This window comes from Stereum hirsutum (assembly GCF_000264905.1).
Source record: "Stereum hirsutum FP-91666 SS1 unplaced genomic scaffold STEHIscaffold_1, whole genome shotgun sequence".
Classification (NCBI taxonomy): domain Eukaryota; kingdom Fungi; phylum Basidiomycota; class Agaricomycetes; order Russulales; family Stereaceae; genus Stereum; species Stereum hirsutum.
The window spans coordinates 2,429,255-2,447,943 of record NW_006763131.1 but is presented as its reverse complement, the minus strand read 5'-3'; the positions used below and the strand labels follow the sequence as shown (position 1 = coordinate 2,447,943).

General features: G+C 51.1%; 4 protein-coding genes across 4 annotated transcripts; 3 read left to right on the top strand and 1 right to left on the bottom strand.

Annotated features, from left to right (window-relative positions):
- Nucleotides 1-1,130: 1,130 nt before the first annotated feature.
- Nucleotides 1,131-3,001, bottom strand: STEHIDRAFT_164756 (kinase-like protein; the record flags this gene model as incomplete). The annotated part of the gene is made up of 8 exons (XM_007298832.1): nt 2,830-3,001; nt 2,662-2,770; nt 2,341-2,598; nt 2,081-2,287; nt 1,956-2,027; nt 1,786-1,879; nt 1,591-1,721; nt 1,131-1,541 (listed from the first exon to the last, which is right to left on the bottom strand). The coding sequence occupies exons 3-8, from the start codon at nt 2,566-2,568 to the stop codon at nt 1,131-1,133; spliced, it is 1,143 nt and encodes a 380-aa protein (XP_007298894.1). The 5' UTR covers nt 2,569-2,598; nt 2,662-2,770; nt 2,830-3,001.
- A 3,596-nt stretch (nt 3,002-6,597) lies between these two features.
- On the top strand, nt 6,598-11,035 carry STEHIDRAFT_117495 (uncharacterized protein). The gene is made up of 25 exons (XM_007298831.1): nt 6,598-6,649; nt 6,698-6,755; nt 6,897-7,201; nt 7,584-7,625; nt 7,686-7,753; nt 7,812-7,864; nt 7,919-7,974; nt 8,029-8,045; nt 8,099-8,427; nt 8,487-8,589; nt 8,658-8,697; nt 8,754-8,840; nt 8,922-9,030; nt 9,092-9,113; nt 9,184-9,197; nt 9,260-9,308; nt 9,367-9,394; nt 9,458-9,475; nt 9,528-9,588; nt 9,663-9,683; nt 9,740-9,778; nt 9,844-9,974; nt 10,041-10,286; nt 10,353-10,717; nt 10,781-11,035. The coding sequence occupies exons 3-25, from the start codon at nt 7,138-7,140 to the stop codon at nt 10,832-10,834; spliced, it is 2,016 nt and encodes a 671-aa protein (XP_007298893.1). The 5' UTR covers nt 6,598-6,649; nt 6,698-6,755; nt 6,897-7,137; the 3' UTR covers nt 10,835-11,035.
- Nucleotides 11,036-11,503: 468 nt separating this feature from the next.
- STEHIDRAFT_46199 (uncharacterized protein) lies at nt 11,504-13,975 on the top strand (the record flags this gene model as incomplete). Its single annotated transcript, XM_007297908.1, has 15 exons — nt 11,504-11,783; nt 11,853-11,872; nt 11,931-11,946; nt 12,006-12,229; nt 12,292-12,358; nt 12,412-12,426; nt 12,477-12,603; nt 12,656-12,758; nt 12,815-12,893; nt 12,950-13,286; nt 13,346-13,421; nt 13,477-13,534; nt 13,593-13,658; nt 13,719-13,880; nt 13,941-13,975. 15 exons carry the CDS (start codon nt 11,504-11,506, stop codon nt 13,973-13,975), a joined length of 1,665 nt encoding a protein of 554 aa, XP_007297970.1.
- Nucleotides 13,976-14,304: 329 nt separating this feature from the next.
- On the top strand, nt 14,305-18,596 carry STEHIDRAFT_71291 (uncharacterized protein). Its single transcript, XM_007298108.1, has 7 exons — nt 14,305-14,376; nt 14,467-14,766; nt 14,853-15,027; nt 15,085-15,642; nt 15,702-17,701; nt 17,760-18,069; nt 18,131-18,596. The coding sequence occupies exons 1-7, from the start codon at nt 14,341-14,343 to the stop codon at nt 18,421-18,423; spliced, it is 3,672 nt and encodes a 1,223-aa protein (XP_007298170.1). The 5' UTR covers nt 14,305-14,340; the 3' UTR covers nt 18,424-18,596.
- Nucleotides 18,597-18,689: the final 93 nt, after the last annotated feature.

The following is an 18,689-nucleotide window of genomic DNA, read 5'->3' as shown; positions in this document are numbered from 1 at the left end:
CTCGGACACCACATGCAGCGTTCCCGCAGGCGATTCAGTGACGCCCAGAAGAGGAACGATATGCGGGTGGCGGAGGGCACGCCAGATCAAGGATTCTTGCAAGAGCTCCTGTGCGATCATCGAAATCAACGACAATTCTCCAAGATGTTCTACCTCGATATGGTGTGTTGTGTTCTCTGATTTACACACCTTTTTTCCATTGGCTCCTGATGGACCGGGAAGGTTGGTATTCATCCTTTTTAACACGACTGTGATCCCCCCGTATCGCGCTCTCTGAACGGTGTTAGATGCAATACCAGGAAAAGGCTCGATGTCTGTGAGTCCACCCATTACTCGAAGACCTGCTGGAATCAATCCGCTATCTCGCGCCAGATTTCTCAGAAGCTTCAACGTCCGATGTTGCAGCCGGTTGTCCGCATCGACGGTCTGTAAGTGGCCGCATTCGACTAGCTGCCCAACACCACAGCGAGAAGCACCGCGGACGTCGTGTTTAGCATGCGGACCATGAGGTGCATATTGAAGTGTGACCTACAGCGAAACAGGCGTCGAGGAACCTTTGTGCAGAGGTTCCCCTCAGAGATTGTGCGCAACTCGTGAAAATTTTCCGGTGTTTGCTGTCGCCCACGATCTTTATGAGGGCTCTGGTACGGACATTGTTGTCATCGGCGACAGCGCCATTGTAGATGTCGTGTTCAAATTCTATGCAGTCGATATCTCAGTGTGAAATACTCGGGGTATGGCGATTACTTTTCACAACAGAGCATACCATAGGAACGTGAACCAATCCCGAACATGGCTGCTACTCGCTTGAGTCTGGGGTCAAAGAAGCCGCAGGATGGCATGGTGGATTCGGATACTTTGAGAAAGGAATGGTCGCGCCGAGGATGGGGGCGCTGTTCGCGCTAGGTACCCATTCATGTACCCTTCACCATGCGTGGGGTCACCTGTAGTTGGGATGGGAAGTTCTGGAACATTCGTGCTTGAGGTTTGTTCTGTGTATTAATAGGCAGTCCAAGGTAACGGTAGCGCCGCACAGTTAGAGCACGCTTTTCTGGCAGCCGGTGAGCTGTAAGATTCATTCCTATTGTCACCGCCTGGAAGGCGAAAATCCAGAGGGGCACTGATATATATTAGGACGTGTTAAAAGCAAGGGATACATGGTGATCAGGACTCAATGGGATCTCTAGACAGCACAGACGGTCCTGAGCCATGAGCGGCTTCGCCAGGATGTCAATTGCCTGCCGAAGAACGCCCTGCCAGTCAACGAGTCTCAGCACCTCCAGGCGAAAAAGATCTGTCACAAGGTAAAACACTGACGTCGAGGATGATCGGTCATACTCGAGCATGTCCCTCTTCACCTCATGCATTGACGGGCGCATCTTCTCGTCACGTTGAGCACATTTCCGAACAATTCGCCACATGCGCTTCGGGACAGCAAGTGGTCGTTTCAAGCGCGGTGAATTAGGGTTTTCATGGAAGGCACCCAGCGATTGGGGGGTCGTATAACCCATATGCTTCATAGGTAAATCGCCGGTGTATAACTGGAACAAAGTATAAGTGAACAAGTTTACGCACATTTGAAGCACAAACCTCTATGACGAGCATGGCAAATGAGTACACATCACTGGCCTTTGTGGGTTTTCGAGTGTTCTTGCCAGAAATTGCAGGGAAGAAGCGTTCTGGTGCCATCCAGCAGTAGGATCCCGCGTGCGTGTTCACAGCTGTAAGCAGTAAAAATCCAGAGTTGAGTTCACATTGTGGAGCCTGAATAATGTGTAAGCGCACCTCCGATAGGGACGTCCATGTCAAGATAAGCATGCAGGGTGAGACCAAAGTCTGCTAACCGAGGATTGCCTTTCGCATCCACTAGGATATTGACCTGCGCAAAAATCGAAAAATAAAATTGATGAGGGAATGAGTCCCTCGTCGCTAGAAGAAGATTAGACTACACTGACACCTTTGATATCGCCATGGACTATGTCGCGTTTGTCGTGAAGCCAAGAAAGAGCATCTACAATGGACCTGACCTGTTGGGAGAACGTCAGTTTCAACGCATGTGCGGAGAACAACAACTTCGCACAAACGCGACACGCTCGGGCTCTGACGACTTTCTGAAATAATCCACGGCAGTCCCATTTGGCATCCACTCGCTAATGACTGAGACATCATTATTTTCAAATGAGGAAGGGCGGTCCATGCCGGAAATGAGAACACCATGTATCGGCAGTATTTCCTTAGGTTGACCTCGACACAATTCATGCCATGTCCATACTTCCGAGAGGAGGCGCTGGATAGAGCTGAGATCAGACAGCGGATCGTATGAGAGGAACGCACACATACGTTTTGACGCTCGATCAGAATCCTCTCGTTACTCCCTTTCAAATGGAACTGTTTGACAGCTACGTCCACATGCTGTCGAAAAACACCTCGGCGAACGGTAGCAGTACCACCTTCCATTGCCCTTGCGCACGGGAAAACTATGTCCTGTGAGCGTATAAAGAGCTCCGGAGATAGATTGGTGGCACCCCCCAGGACATTCCGGATGAGCATGAACAAATCACGACTCATCTCATGGTCAAGCTCCCTACACTGCCGCAACTAAGAAGATAAACAAACATCAGCCGAGATCAGTTGCGATATCATGCATTGCCATTGGTATACCCTTTGAAGGCTATCAGCTAGATCCTGCTTCTTTGCGAGAGGGATTTCAGCCTGAGCCTTTTCAATCTCGCCCTTGTGATATTTCAGGATTCGTTCGGCCCAAAGCTTTCTATATTTCGTTATTTTCTTAGCGCCGAACGACGACAAACTGAATCAAGTATATCTTACCTTGCATCCTCCCCTAGGCATCCCTTTTCCCTGCGGCCGTCTTCACATAACTTCCGCCATCGAGCTTCCTTTCCTCTGTCATGCTCTTGCAGAGTATGAAAGATCTTGTACTCGTAAATTAGCCACTCGATGATACTTTCCTCCCTAGTCCAATCAGAAAATTGTGTGTGTGCCAAGTTGATCCGACCAAAGACGGTATTTGGCTGGTGAGCCTGAGGAAAAGAGCAGGATTGTTCGATACGACAAAACTCCTGAGGACAAAGGCTCCTTGCCAAGTTGAACATCCGACACTCTAGTTCGTAGTCCTCTTGTTTGAGAGACTCAAGGAATAATTGTCAGGTGCCTAAGTATAAGTGCCAGACATATGCGAGCAGGAGACTCACCTTGGCCAACGTCACAAGATTCTTTGCCGCTCTCTTACACCAGCTTCGGACGGTTTCATCATCAAGTATCCGAGTCGTCCCTGTACCACCAGATTGCTGAATCCAGCTCTCGCCACATACAGCGACCTCCTGAGCCCAACTATTCCTGGGAAAGAGCGCCACAAAGGCGTCAGAGTCACTCTTGTGTGAAGACCTATGAAGCGCGGCGAACTCTTTATCCTTCTTCATTGAGTATGGGACCATGAGGCCTTCCCAAATTTCAGGCTCATGCGCAAGCCACTTCAGAGGATCCTTCCAACTGCATACTGAGAAATGCGGGAGGCATCCGCACTCGAGTTCACTACCATCCTTGCTCAGTAGGTGCTTCCGACCAGCTAATATGTTGTATTTATGATCAAAGCGAGGTAGGACCTTGAGTATGTTGTCCTTTCCTAGATGAGAGTGTGGCTGAGGGCGGTGGGACTGCTCGACTTCGAGCATGTTGGCCAGCTTGCGACACACAGTAGAAGACATGCTCTGACCGCAAAAGGTTAGAGACAGGCAATCTAACAGAAAGCGTTTTCAAGATGTTGACCTGTCCGAAGTGGAATTCATCTCGACAAGACTGCATACTCGCTAGCTCAGACCTGGCTTGGGTCATTTGCTCACTGTGAATAGCCAGAGCTTCTTGATACTCTTGAGATGAGTCGTGTCTGCGTTCGGCAGTAAGGCGACGCTGTTGGACAAGGTCATTAGCAGCCCGCTTCCTACGCTGTCGAGTGCGACAGCTAGGCCCCAGGTCAGCCTGAGCTCTTGAGCGATCAAGTGTGCCTTGGTACAAGCCGATAATCGCGAGTGCGCATTCCTACGTAGGTTATTGGAAAGTCAAGCTTAGAGGCCAGAGACTGAATGAGTATGGAGGGCTGGGAGATGAAACAGACCTGCGCGAACGCCGGGAAATGGGTGTCAACACTGATCTTCATGCCTCGAAGTTGGCGAATAGCAACTTCATATCGTGCAGTATTGCTGCTGTCAGGCATAAGAATATGGAAACAAAATAAACAAGCGAGTTCACTCGAGTGAGAATGAGCGGTATGTCTCTGAGAGAGGCCACGCCGCCACCACGGTGGCTGGGCTTGGGGTAAGCTCGTTTCACTGCGGGAAGTATCACCAGTAGAAACTACCGGATCATCCTGTAGGCATCTTACAGGACAATCCTGTACAGAGTACCGGATAACTACCGGATTTTCCTGTAGTAAAGTACTGGATTCTCCTGTATGCAGTACTGGATTCCCCGGTAACTTTTGTCACTTTTCACTGGACAATCCTGTAAGATTGCACAGGGTAGCCCAGCACCTTTCACGAGGTTTTCTGGTGTGTTACACACATCACTTTGGGGCCAACAACGGCATGTATTGCTGGAAACTATACACTACTAGTTACATACAGAACTCAAAACACACGGACACTGTACTAGATATGCCTTCACATTCTTCGACCATTCATCAAGTCGCGGACAGACCACTGTCAAGTGGCACAAACAGCGATGAACCTGTAACAATGGACGGCAAGAAGATAACGTACTCACCTCAGTTGTACGACTACTTTCTCGTCCACGGCTGGAAGCCATGAAAGGTGTGGCTGTTGGAAACAGGTGAGAGGCCGGAGGAGTCGATTGGGTGGGAGTGGCATCTTAGGGGATGGGCTGTGCGAAGAACAAGTCGGTCAGGTACGTGTATACTTCAAGGAGGAAAGAGGACAAGGCGATGATGGACATATCTAGTGTGACGTCAGAGATCCCGGCGTGCTTGTCTGTGGGCGGGGTGGTAGTATGGAACCACAAACCGGTGAGATCCACCAGCCCTCCACTGTTAGCTTGATATCCTCGATGAACATCAATAGATGGACCAGGAAAGAATGTACGTACGTGAGCGACTCCTTACTACCCCTGATATCGAGTGGTTCTATCATCTTGTCCATACCCATACCCACTAGCTTCGTCAGGTCAATCTCAGCTGCCGCCACTAACCCAGCATCCAGCATCTCACGCCTCATCTTGCTCCGCACCGCCGACCACCACATCCAGATGCATTACCAGAGCATTGGGGGAAAACTGGTCACGTACCTATCTGCTTCACATCCAAACCGGCTCCATATGTAGGATGTGAGGTCTGATGGAGGTTTTCAGAGGTACGCGTCATGAACACTGACAGCGTAGTGCGCGACACAATCGAAGTCGTACCGGTCATGGTAGGGGGAAGAGATTTCAAAACTAAGTTTACCCAGATGGACCCAGAGAATATGTGTCGAGGTCTTAAATGGCCATGGCGTCAACAAGATAGAGAAAGGCGACCAATACAATGTCAAGGTCGACGATGCCCTGCATGGAGGCCGTTGGAAGGAAGCGACGAACGGTGCCAAAACAAGGATCAACAACCGCGTCATAATGACGGCAATTTCCGAGGCACGCTCGCCACTCCGTACTCCGGTAACGATGTGGCACCTTCGTTCGCAGCAACAGTCTGCACTGTTATTAACTGCATATATTCCCTCAGACTTGGCACGACCGTTCGAGTGCATCAAACCTTCTTTGATGACATGTTCAGTTACTGGTGGTTTTTGATCAGACTATTGAACTACATGGAGCAGCAGTACCTTTGAGATAAGTATTCGAAAATTACTGGAAAAATACCAGCAGATCAAAGTATTCGTCCGCTAAACTGTTGCAACTTAGCATCCATGGGATCAAGTGTTAGGCTGATTTGAGACAGTCTCCCTGACTGACATGATGTTACTGTGCCTTCATGGTAGCAGGAGTCCAGTGTTTACTGCAGGAGTACTGGATTTTCCGGTGATCTCGCTACAAATGGCAGCAGTGATTGGAATGGGTGCTAGTACTTAAGTAAGGGTAGAATACATCGTAGAAATACTCTCTGCATTGGTCCATCATGGTTACGTGGTCTTTCTCCGGTGCTACAAGAGATACAGGAAAAGCCAGTACTTTTGGGCGGTGACACTTCTACAGGATAATCCGGTACTTTGCGAGCCACTACTGGATTACCCTGTACTTGGTACAGGATTTACTTCCCGCAGTGGTTTGAGCTCCGACATCCACGAATGTGGCTCGACGCGGCAACCTTCTGCAACGCGGTCATGTTCGTCTCCACTTTCTGCTGGGTTGCTTGATCAGTAGCGTTTGTTACAGGATAGACTGAGACTCGCAGAAGGTCCGGGGTTCTATGAAGCCGGGAGAGGCAAAGCGGCCTCTGAATTCACGGATATTCCTCGGCTACGTAAGTAATCCTTATCCCAATTATCCTGTTATCACTCGCATGCAAACCGCATGGGTACGGAGTACTTGAATGCTGACCGACTGTACCTGAATATAATGGCAGTGCTGCTATCGATGTCGTACCGTCAACAGAGCTTAGAGAAAGTCTCAATCAAACTGTAAGCACAGTATCAACTTGAACTGACGTTCGTAGAGCCCTGAAGGTAATTGCGAAGATTTCGAGGTGAAGAGGACCATACCGAACTTGAATGACCTGATATCGTCTTTGTCCGGTGAGAAACATCGTTATGAGCCCACAGGCGGAATTCCCGGGCCATAGGAGGCCACAGGGGCCTGGTCATAAGCGCTTGAGCTTGCGTTTGTCTCACAGCAGTGTGCCACACGCCGCCGCTAACATCTTCCCCTTTCTCCAGAATCATCAGCATTTGTGCATCACCCATATATGCGAATCCGGTCTGCCATGGCAGCATTATACCGACGGGTGTCGTTCTCAGAAGTATATGAAACAATATACCTTCAAGACTCTGACGGCACGCCTTCCTTCCGAGATAACAGCCCCTCTGGCTTCCTATATATCGCATCCGGACCTCGCATCAAGTTCGACATCTCCTCCCTCTCTATCCAAGTTGATTCTCCTAGTCCGGCATTGACAAGATGCTCTTCTTTGAGAACATCTTTCAGCTCTTGTATCGCACAGTCTGGTCCGATGGAGCGCAAGGTTAGTGAATCGTTCAAAATAGCTGGTTATCGTATACAGTCCGTTGCAGCTTTGTTTGGATGCGAAGACGATCCGGGTATACTTACATGGAAGGTACTGGAAGACTAGGAGGACATGTGCATCCAGGAGAGATCGTCTTCGGGGTCATCTCCTATAGCATGCTTCTTCAATGCAGTGTGACCATATGGCCGCGAGCACCTCGTCTTCCTCAAGTATCACCAGACTTATTCCGGTGGAGCCTCACGGGCCATACGGGTTCAGCTGAACGTCTTTTACTGTATAAAAGCTTGCAACCATCTCACTTTGATCTTCTCTCTGTGTTCCCTGAACATCTCAAACAGAGGCTGTTGCTCACCCATGACGTTGTTTCTTCCTTTTATAGTCCCCGTGCTAGCCACAGGCGCCGTTGTTGCCCAAACCGGACGTATGGTCGTTCATACATATTAAATTGGGTTTATCATATTGATTTTCACACTTTGTGTAGTTGCTCCGAAGGCTTTCAATAGTTTGCCTCTGGGCGCCGTCTTGCCCACAGGATGGCTCTATGATCAAGTAGGAGACTCTGCTTTATCTTGTGGTATCAGATTTCCTCATGGGGGCTTGTCTTCAGGTGATGGTCCAGACCAATGGTTTGGCTGGACATGAACACGACTTCTACGACTAGTGCGTCTGTCGCCAAAGACTATTTTTTGATTGATTATAAACATCGTCTTCAAGTGTGGCGCAGTCTGACTGGATTGGCGGTGACTCCTACTACTCATACCTTGAAGAAGGTTCGTCCAAGTATTCCTCGTCGTAGTGATTTACCCATTGATTCGTCCATGCAGCGGGAAGCTACTGGTTTGTGAGTATCCATGGCAATTACCATCCTGCAGCCTGCTGAATCCCCTACCAAAGAACGCCATGGTCCCGAACGGCGTCCTTGTCAACGATAGCACCATTCAATCTCAAACCCAGGAATTCCTTGATTACGTGCTCGACCACCAAGACTCCGAAGGCTGGCTCGGTCCTGAGGTGAACACGACCAAGCCAAAATACCTCTGGGGCCGCTACCCGTTCTTCTTCGGTGCACAGCAGATGGTCGAGTATGATCCCAGTCAAGCAGACAGAGTTATCCCCGCGCTACACAAGTTCGTGAAACTCGCGAATACGATGCTGCACAACGGCACAGGCCTGGAGGACTGGGCGAGGACGAGGTGGGAGGACTTTGTGATTACGTTGCAATGGTAGGTTATCTCTTTCTATAGACCTTGAGACGAAGTAAGTGACTAAATGTGAGTACTAGGCTATACGATGACTATCCCGAAGGGAACGAAGACCTTTTATTGGACACGATGCAGATGCTCAAGTATACCGGTGACCCCTGGGAGGATGTCTTCGAGGAGCAGGTGAGGTCCCACCCGTCATCTCTATCTGAGTCATGTCGTCATTCATCACTCACAATATTGTGGTTTAGTACTTTCCCACCGGTCCTGTCGAGGACCTAGAGAATCCCTGTGAGTCCACCTTCGATTCATGTGCCTGTTCGCATATTGACTGGTGCGTTCAAAAGTCCCTGAGTTGACCTGGCACGGAGTCAACATGGCCGAAGGCCTGAAGGCTCTACCTGCTACCTACCGGTTCACGCATAATCAGTCGGGTGCGACATTCTTCATCTTTATTCTCATCGTGTCACGAAAGCTCATCACAAGCATTCCGAACAATTTCCTGTTTTTGGTAGATTTGGACAGGATCAGCTCCGGTTGGGATTTGTTGTTCGAGTACCACGGCCGTCCATCAGGTATCTACGCCGCGGATGAGTATCTTGCTGGGCTTGCTGCCGTCAGGGGGTGAGATTTTCTCGCTCGGTCCTTAGAGGAGCCCGTACCAACCGTCTTTATTTACATTTAGAACGGAACTCTGCTTGGTCGTCGTGAGTACATTATCAGAGTTTATATATCTAGTTTCACTCAAAGCATTTAATTGTCGCATGTATTTTGCAGGAAGTCATGTTCTCGTAAGTACACTATGCCTAAGTCCTCCAGACTCGGCTCGGCCAGTACTGACTTTATTGATCAGAGGATCTTACTTATTCCAAGTTTCTGGCGATCCCAAGTATGCCGATAGGGTGTGTTTTATCACCTCCACCATTAACTGTACAAACTAATTGGTTGTCCCCGAACAAGGTTGAACGTATCACCTACAATGCTCTGCGTAGGCCTGTTTCGTCGTAGCTTTACCTGCTGATAGAATGTACTGACCTTAACATGCCTCTAGCGGCGACCTTGACTGGAGGTAAGACTTCGTTAAAGGACACCCCGTATGACGGCTTACGATTCCACCCTAGATATGTGGTCTCGTCAGTACTTGCAAGAACAGAACCAGATCGCTGCTCAGAACATGACTCCGTGAGCCCTCGCCTCCCTACTTGTCGTATCTTTTGTTCCGTGACGAGTAACTGATGTTCGATTTTTGCGTGTAGTAACCCATTCCCTGAGGACGGGTAAGGCCTTTTTCTCCTGTGAATGTCATTCGTGTATGCTCAATATGCCTCCCTAGACCTTACTCCAATGTCTTCGGATTGGAGCCCAACTATCCGTTCGTCTTTACTTTTGCATTCAATAGTGAAACGGCATTGATTTAGTATCTTGCACATTCACTAGCTGCTGTACCGTCAATCACCCGCAAGGATGGCCCAAATTTGTTACCAATAGCTTCGTGACCACCCCCGACAGCGAATCGCTTGTCCACGTTTATCTTGGCCCATTCTCCACATCGCAGACCCTTTCAAACGGTGCGCGTCAGATACCCTTCAGATTGTCTGTCACGTAGTGTTACTCAATCGACAACGGTCTACCAGGCAGCAACCCCGTCTCCGTCAGCGTTGACACTCTCTACCCTTTTTCTGATACTTTGACGACGACTATCAATGCCGAGAAGGCGTTCACGTACTATGTCCGTGTGCCCAGCTGGGTAACGAACGGTACTATCAGCATGAACGGTGGTGAGGCAACTGCGTTGAGCCCTTCGAACGGACTTCAAGCTGTGAAGGCTTCTGCAGGCACGACGCAGTTTGTCCTGGACTTGCCCGCAGATATTACCATCGGTCAGTTCTTAGCGTTGTTCTCCCGTCGTACTGTGGCTCACATCTATTCTCGTCCTTTGTAAACAGAATCTCGTCCAAACAACTCCGTAGCGGTTCACCGTGGTCCTCTGCACTACGCCTACGACATTCCGCGCAACGAGACCGTCCTGACCCGCAATGCACTCGAATCTCGTGCTGTCGACCTCCAATTTGAAGCCACCGGGACTTGGCAATACGCCATTGACCCGTCGACCCTCAAGTTCAACAACAACCCGCCACAGGACGGCACACTCCCGTCGCCTGTGTTCGACAAGGGGCTTCCACCGTTTACCATTACTGCGAGCGCATGTGAGATAGACTGGGCGATCGCGGGAAGTACGTTTGCGAGTGCGCCGCCGGAGAATGTGAGCTGTACGGGCAATGCGACGGAGATCACTTTGTGGCCGTTCGGGGTGAGTTGCTCGCTTATATATGCTGGAGACGTTGAAGATGGTTCTGACGTTGCTATTTCACAGGCTACGAAGCTTCGTATCGGAGAGTTCCCAACCTTTGACTCCTCTGCACTCTGAGCGATATGTAATTGTGGCGCGAAATACTAGAAATGAGGAAGACTGGAAACAGGACATAGCTGATGTACGATACTTTCAGTCGAACAGACCTTCTTTCAACCTCGGTATTTTGGTGGATATCTTGACAGTAGTACAACTATGGAAATTCTCAGTTATTTTGTCGTAGCCGGCGATATTTTATTGGTCGATTCGCACGGGTGCTTGTAGTAACCAACCAAAATAGCGAGATACCCGAGAACCAATGATTAAAGTTGATTAAAATGCGGCTTCTTCAGGCGTATCCGTCACGTGTTAGTGGGTGTTAGCGCGACATGGCCGTCATTGCACTGGCGCGGGGTTCGAATCTGGAAGGTTTTCGCAGTCGAACGGTGTACGTGTTCGTTCATTGGCCGAAGCTTGTACCACCACAACGCATATCTCCTCAAAGCAACCAGGAACCTCCATAACGTCGTTCGTTACACCAGAAGACCGCCCATCATTGGCCGACACGCAACAGCATCACTTGTGACCCCGACCCTTACGTGTGAGGCATCCCCGCTTCTCAAATAGTAGCCCGCGTATATGCCTCGCAGGCAGAATCCCTCGGCCTCGAACAACAAATCCGTACAGCGCCGCCAAAACCAAAGTTCTTCACCGGGCAAGAACAAGGACGCGCACGACGACACAGGCATGTCATCGGCACGGACGCATAACGGCGTCTCTACTTCACTGGACAGCATTGCGATTCAGCCACGTACGCCCAGGACCCCGAGACCTCATCGGGAATGGCCCAACGGTGACAGTCCCGCTGCGAGCAGTATGGACGAGGTAGAACTTTCTCTGTTGAACGAAGATGAGCGTGCGCGAGCAGCGAGGGAGGATGGGTTTGGAGATCTTGGGGATGAGAAGCCCAAGGCGGGGACGATTTCGATGGAGGATAAGAAGGCTATGGCGCTTTTATCTATTCTTTGTGAGTTGTCGTTCTATGTGGTCGAATGTCTGCCACGTCATTCATCCTTGGACGCGAATGCGTGTGTAGATCTCATCCAGGGAGTTCCAGTGAGTTTGTCTCGATTTCGCTACGCGTTTGTCGGGCTAAGCGGGTCGTATTCTGTAGATAGGACTTGCATTAGGTATGTGCCACTTGTCAAGTGACAATTCAGATAAACTCACACGAACCGCGACGTTCCAGGATCCGTGCCATTCCTTCTCCGAGAACATCTCTCATATTCGCAACTGGCGGTCTTCGCTCTATCAAGTTACCCTTACTCCCTCAAGCTTCTGTGGTCACCTATTGTAGACTCAATATTCTTGCCATCTGTTGGTCGTCGGAAGTCATGGATCATCCCCATGCAACTAATAATCGGTTCTCTGATGCTATGGATATCTTATAATGTCCCGACTCTCATGGATAATGTGCGTCGTCTGTCTTTCCGGTGAAAGCGGCCTAGGATTCACCGAGCGAGCGTCTATTCTAGCCGGGCGAACATGTCAACACACTCACATTCGTTTTCACATCTCTGGTGATGATAGCAGCCACTCAAGGTGCAGTAATCTCGTTCATCCTCTTATCCGTTTGACTCACTTGTATTTTACAGATATCGCAGTCGATGGTGCGCACCCAGCAAGGCGTATACAAACCAAAGCTGACGCATCTTACTAGGATGGGCTCTCACTCTCCTTTCTGAGGAAAACCTCTCATACGCATCTACATGCCAGACTATCGGTCTTAACACAGGCTATTTTGCCTCCTTCACCGTCTTTCTTGCCCTCAACAGCGAAGCCTTCAGGTAAGTTGCTGCACAAATAACCAATCAGGAACTCTTTTTCATTGATGTGCAGTCAAAAGTGGGGAATACCTCAACTACAACTCGGAACATATCTGCGCTTCTGGAGTGTAGTCTGCTTCTGCGTTACTGTCTGGCTGACTTTCTTCCAGACGGAGGTATGAGTTCTTCTTTCGTTTCGATTACTTGTTGCTTACACGGGCGTTGTCTGTAGCGCAAGGAGCCCTCGACAGATGAAGACATGAGTATTGGCAGCGTCTACAAAACCATCTGGAACATCTGCAAACTAAAACGTATGTCCTGTTCTCTCATACGACATGAAACATCTGCTCACTTGTACCTTGTTCAGACGTCCAAACCGTTCTCCTCGTCCACCTCAGTGCCAAGATCGGCTTCGCCGCCAACGAAGCCGTCACCTCCCTCAAGTTTGTGGAAAAAGGCCTGGGCAAAGAGGACCTCGCTGTCGCTGTGCTCATCGACTTCCCATTCCAAATCGCCGGAGGTTGGCTCGCCGCGAGGTGGTCTCGAGGGGACAAACCGCTCCGGCCTTGGTTGTGGGCGTTTTGGCCCAGGCTCGGGTTCGCGATCTTGTCGACTCTGATCGTGTATTGGTTCCCTACACCGCCGATTTCGAATGGGTTCTTCATATTTTTGATTCTGCATACCGTCCTGCAGTCATTCTCTTCGTAAGTGCCCATTCTTCGGTTATGGATCTCATGGCCTTTTCTGAGCTGGGTTGCTATAGAACGATACAGTTCGTTGGAATGTCCTCTTTCCATACTCGTATCTCGGATCCGGTAATCGGAGGAACATATATGACAGTAAGTCCTTGGTCAGATTCCCAACCGGATATCGTCTTACCGTGCTACCTCATAGCTTCTCAATACCTTCACTAATCTCGGGGGAACCTGGCCCAAATTCTTCGTCCTCAAAGGTATGTATTTTGTGTCTCTCGTTGTGACTCTAGCTAATCGTGGCTTCCTTCACCCAAGGCGTCGATTTCTTCACTATTGCCAAGTGCGAAGTTGAGGAGAAGGGCAGTTCCCTGACTGTTTCGGGTATGACAATTGTTTCCCGTACCTTTTGCTCATGAGACTGATCGAGAGGGTACTATTTAGCCGCCGAATGCGTCTCCGAACAGGGCAAAGCGCACTGTGCAGATATAGGTGGCGAGTGCGTCACCGAGCGTGATGGCTACTACATCGTCTCTACTTTGTGCATCACCACTGGAGTGATCTTCTTTTTTGCATTCATCATACCACAAGCGAGGAAATTGCAAGGTTCGTTTCGATTCATTCTGTCTGCTTTGTTCTTCGAGCTGATGGTTGACGCGTGTTTAGCTCTACCAATCAGCAAGTGGCGGATATTTGGATAGTGACATTCGAACTGCACGATTTGGAAAAGTAGTTACTATACCATAGCCTTGGCATCTGTGATGTGTTCTGCGTTGATATTTATGGGGCGACGGCCTATCTGTACGAAAAGAATAGAATGAATCGGAAGCGATCGACAAAGCGGCTTAAGTCTTGAAAGCGAGGTAAAGAGCGGTGTGGCGAGAGGCACATGGTGACGCGGAACGGGACGGTGGCTCGCGCGCACGGTGGCTTGTGCGAAATTTACGAGCCGCGTCTCATCCCGTCATCTCGCGAACAAACAGCCCAAACGCCCTCAACGCGTACCAACACACATCTGCTCTTGGGCCGCCCAGCATCTATCAGCAAACCGCATCAACACGCAAAAATGACTGCTACATCCCGCGCCCCAGTTCTTCAATTCGTATGTACAATTATCCCCACCGCGCTTTTCCAAATAACCACTGTGTCTGCGGCTCGCCTCACCTGATAATATTTTACGGTATACGAAAAGGGTCCCGAGTGGATGAGGACGAAGCACTCTAAGAACCCACCTTCGCCGCCTCCTACGAGCGCGCACGCACCACCTGGATCTTCATCGTACTCCTCTCTTGTCACGCCTGCCCCGCAGACCCCACAGGAGACCATCGATGTCGATAATCCATTCAAGTATTCCAAGGATGACTTGGTTAGAATCTACAAAGAAGGAGGAGGAAGAGGAGGCTTGGGCCTGGAGGTCGAGAGGTGGGAATGTGTCAGAGAGCGTAGTGCTGAGCCGGTGTCGATGAAGGCCATGTCCGAAGCGGAAAAGAAGGTGCGTGTTCGTTGTGACGTGCTTTACTAGCCCACCTCCTCTCCGTGGCATGGACAATGCACGCTAAAATCAAATCCATGCACTAGCTCTTCACCGGCCCTCTCAACTCGGAAGTTCGCAGGCGACAATCGTCTGACTACTTGTCACCTCTCGTGACACCTTCCGGAGAGAGGCCAAAACTAATGCACTCTACGACGGGTGCAGCGAGTCCTTTACGAGAACGCTTTGGTAATGTCTTAGCGAGGAGGAATACCGGCTCAGGTGCGTCGTGTGGTTATTGTTCACTCGAACTGCACAACTCAAGCCACGAGTATCCAGACCAACCTACTTTGGCCATGCCTCGAAAGTTATCAATGTCTTCTCTTCAAGGAGGGGCTCTGGCTTCGCCTCGAGAGGCGGGTTCCGGATCTCCTCGTGTCCGTGGTCCTACCACCCCAGGGTCTGGTTTCGATGGAGTGCTCAATGGCGGTGATTCGTGGAGCAGTAGGAGGCGCGCCTCGGAAGGCATAGTAAAAGGACCGGCCACACGCGGTGAAGGAGACCCGGACACTGTGGCTCAGCAGCCTATCAATGAAGCAGAGGAGGATTCGGGTGGCGCCAACTGGGACACTTCAGGTCCGCAAGACGAAAGATCTAGTACTGGAGTGGGGGCACCGGATCCCCAGTCGACAAATAATGTGGCGCTGGGTGGTGGGGGTCCAAACAATGACTCTTCCGGTACCAATGGTGCCCAACAGGACAATGCGACGGCTCGATCAGTTGGACCTAATACGCCACACAATCATCCGGACCCTCTATCAGCTGGCCCACCTCCAGGCCTGCCAGACCCCGCGAGTATCGAGTGGTCTTATCTCGACCCTCAAGGCAACATTCAAGGTCATTGCTTATGTTTCTTCTTAGGGAGCACTCACTCATTTACTGCTTCGTATCGCCAGGTCCTTTCCGTGCTGATATCATGCAGAAGTGGTTCGACGAAGGGTACTTCGCTCAGGATTTGCTCATGAAACGTGCGAGTATGGACCAAGATTGGACGACCGTAGGGGACCTTGATACTTTGACTAAAGGAGAGCCAACCTTTTTAAGTCGCTTTCACTGTCTCCCTCCGGGTCTGTCTCGTCGTCTGGATTCTCCCTTCGACAATCCCGCGCATATGAACGGAGCCAACATGGCGCATGCACCTTTCCAACCCATACCTACGCGATCGATGCATCCTTCCTTTGATCCCTATTTCGCCTCGAACTCAACTGCCTCTAATTCGCCTGTTTCTTCATTCGGTGCCGCACGATTCGTGAACGACTCCCCTGACCCTGTGGCATTCAGCGGGAGGCCCATGGCTCATATGCATTCTATGAACGAATCGCCAGTCGGATCTCGTACAGGAAGCCTTATGGGTGAACCCAACCCAGGTCTTGTAAACAGGAGGCCAGGCTTCAACGAACCGCCATACGACGTGGGATATGGAGGTCGGCCGTCTCTAGGGGGCATTGGGCCTGCACGAACGTCGTCTGTTGACAGCTTCGGTATGGGGTCGCCTGCTTTACCCAGTCATCAAGGGCCTTGGCCTCCAACGGCTATCCACCAGGGCTTCGGAGCACCGCGCAACGGGTCTGTCGATTCCGCTGGACCGTTTACGCCTAGCCTTGCCGACTCAGGCGTTGGCGCCCCCTCTCCTTTGGCCCGAAGCTTTAGTAACATTCGTGTCCCTCAGGATAATATTGCCAGTGGATTTGGCAGTATTGGAGGACCGGCGCCCCTGAGCTCTACCAGTTCGTTCCCTCCAGAGGATAGGCAAGATTCTTACGGCAATACCGGTCAAGGCCATTACGCAAGTGGTTTACCCGCAACATCACCCTATCCCTCAGTAGCGCAACCTCCTCAGTACACTCAATCGCCTTCTTTGCAATACGCTTCACCTGCTCTTTCTCACATACAACCTAACGCCAACCAAGCACCACAGCAAGTTCCGTCACCGTCTCCTTGGAATTCTGTCGAGGAATCGTTACCGAAGCGCACTAGCCTGAAGCCTTTCGACCCAGAGATCATTCCCACATCCAAGAATACTGTCGCTACCAGGGTCGCCATTCCCGCTCAACCTTCGTCTATTGCTCGTCCAGCGCAACAGTCTCAACCCACCTCGGCAGTAAATGAACCGTCACCGTGGTTTACCGCTTCGCAAAGCGCCACCGCCGATGGCTGGGGTCCTGTCCAAGGCCCTAATAGTCTCACCGTCAGTAACCTCGGGCAGCATAATCAGCAGCAAGAGCAGGAAGCGTCACTTCACTCGCAACCAACGACGGAGCGACACGAGGAGACTCCCGCAGCTGTCGTTGCGCCTGAGCCTGCTCCTGAGGCACCAGCACCCGACAACATTGCCCCGGTGCAAGCACCTAAGGCCTCCCGAAAGTCTGCCGCCTCTCCGGCCGTCACCAAGCCTGCTGCTCCTCAAACTCCCAAAGATCCTTCTCCGTCTCCTTCTCCGGCCACTCCTTCTCCGGCCAAGCCTGTCTGGTCCACAGAGGACGACACGAAAAAGGCTTCCGCCATGGGCTTAAGGGAGATCCAGGAGGCGGAGGCGAAGAAGCAAGAGGCTCGCAAGGCTGCCGAGCGCGAGCGTGCTCGTGCTGCTGCTGCGGCTCAGACCTCCTCGCAAGAAGAGACCGCACCGTTCACGACTTCCTGGGGTCTGCCGACGTCGCAGGCTGGTAAGACGCAGAGCAATACTCTCGCGAAGGATACGGCCGGTCCAGCATCATCGTCGAGCTCGACTCAGCCTGGGACTCCTGCGCCTGTGTGGACGAACTCGACAAAGGCCGCTCCGGCGAAGAAGACGATGAAGGAGATCCAGGAGGAAGAGGAGAAGAGGAAGAAGCTGGCGGGCAAGGAGACGGCCGCTGCCGCCACCGCGCGTAGGGCGTACGCGGAGACGACGACAAAGGTCAGTGATATCGCGTTCGAAGCATCCTCTAAAATCTTATTGACGCTGAGGTGTCCAGGCTCCCACGCCGACACTAGCTATTGGAGGCGCGTGGACAACAGTTGGTTCGAATGGCAAGGGTGCGGGTGGGTCAGCTTCTCCAGCAGCGACTCGTCCTGCCATTTTGTCCTCACAGCCCTCTGCCGCCTCAATTACCACTGCTCGAGCACCAAGCGCCGCTGCCGCTGCCGTTCGCATGCCTAGTGCTGCCTCAGTCGTGAAGGTTGCGCCAGCTGCGCCCAAGGTGGAAGAGACGCCGATTGCACCCTCACCGGAGTTCATGAGGTGGCTGAGTGACTCGCTCAAGGGTCTCAACAACTCTGTCAACCGTATGTTTTTCTTTGCATATTTGATCGCTGCCATTGCTTAATCATCACCCATTCGTTCCAGAGGAGGAAATCATGAGCATGCTCCTGTCCTTCCCTCTCGAGGTCGACTCCGTCACGATGGAAATCATTTCCGAGTCGATATACGCCAGCAGTACGACCCTCGATGGCCGAAGATTCGCTCAAGAGTTCGTTAGCAAGCGCAAGGCCGACGCCACCTCGAGGAAGAGCGGTGCTGCAGCTGGAAAGCAGCCGTCTATTGCAGATGTAGTCAAGGCGCAACCGAAGCCCACGCAGCAGTCGGAGTGGGGAGGTTTCAAGGTCGTGAACAAGAAGAAGAAGGGAGGAAAGGCATGAGCGATGCATGACCGGATGAATGGACGACGTTTTTGATGTGATCTCTATGACGAGACGTACGTGTGGGATGATGATGGTTGGTGTTCGACGAACTGTGGGATAGGGTTATCTCTGAGGCTGGTGATGCCTCTGTAATGTGGTTCACGATATTAGTCGCGCAATGTAATGGTTTCTTATTTTGTTGCTCCTGCCGCTTCCAGTAAAGTCTCGGTCGTGTTCACCTGCCAGTGACCGCGACAACCCTTTGTGCCTTTCAGTTTAGGTAA

What these genes read in the sequence shown, in the direction of transcription:
- STEHIDRAFT_117495 (XM_007298831.1), top strand. Translation starts at nt 7,138, where the DNA reads ATGCTCTTCTTTGAGAACATCTTTCAGCTCTTGTATCGCACAGTCTGG. An exon ending in CTGGTCCGATGGAGCGCAAG is followed by an intron (nt 7,202 to 7,583) that starts GTTAGTGAATCG and finishes TTCCTTTTATAG; the next exon opens with TCCCCGTGCTAGCCACAGGC. An exon ending in GAACACGACTTCTACGACTA is followed by an intron (nt 7,865 to 7,918) that starts GTGCGTCTGTCG and finishes ATCGTCTTCAAG; the next exon opens with TGTGGCGCAGTCTGACTGGA.
- STEHIDRAFT_71291 (XM_007298108.1), top strand. Translation starts at nt 14,341, where the DNA reads ATGACTGCTACATCCCGCGCCCCAGTTCTTCAATTC. An exon ending in TGTCCGAAGCGGAAAAGAAG is followed by an intron (nt 14,767 to 14,852) that starts GTGCGTGTTCGT and finishes TCCATGCACTAG; the next exon opens with CTCTTCACCGGCCCTCTCAA. An exon ending in TCTCAACAACTCTGTCAACC is followed by an intron (nt 18,070 to 18,130) that starts GTATGTTTTTCT and finishes CATTCGTTCCAG; the next exon opens with AGGAGGAAATCATGAGCATG.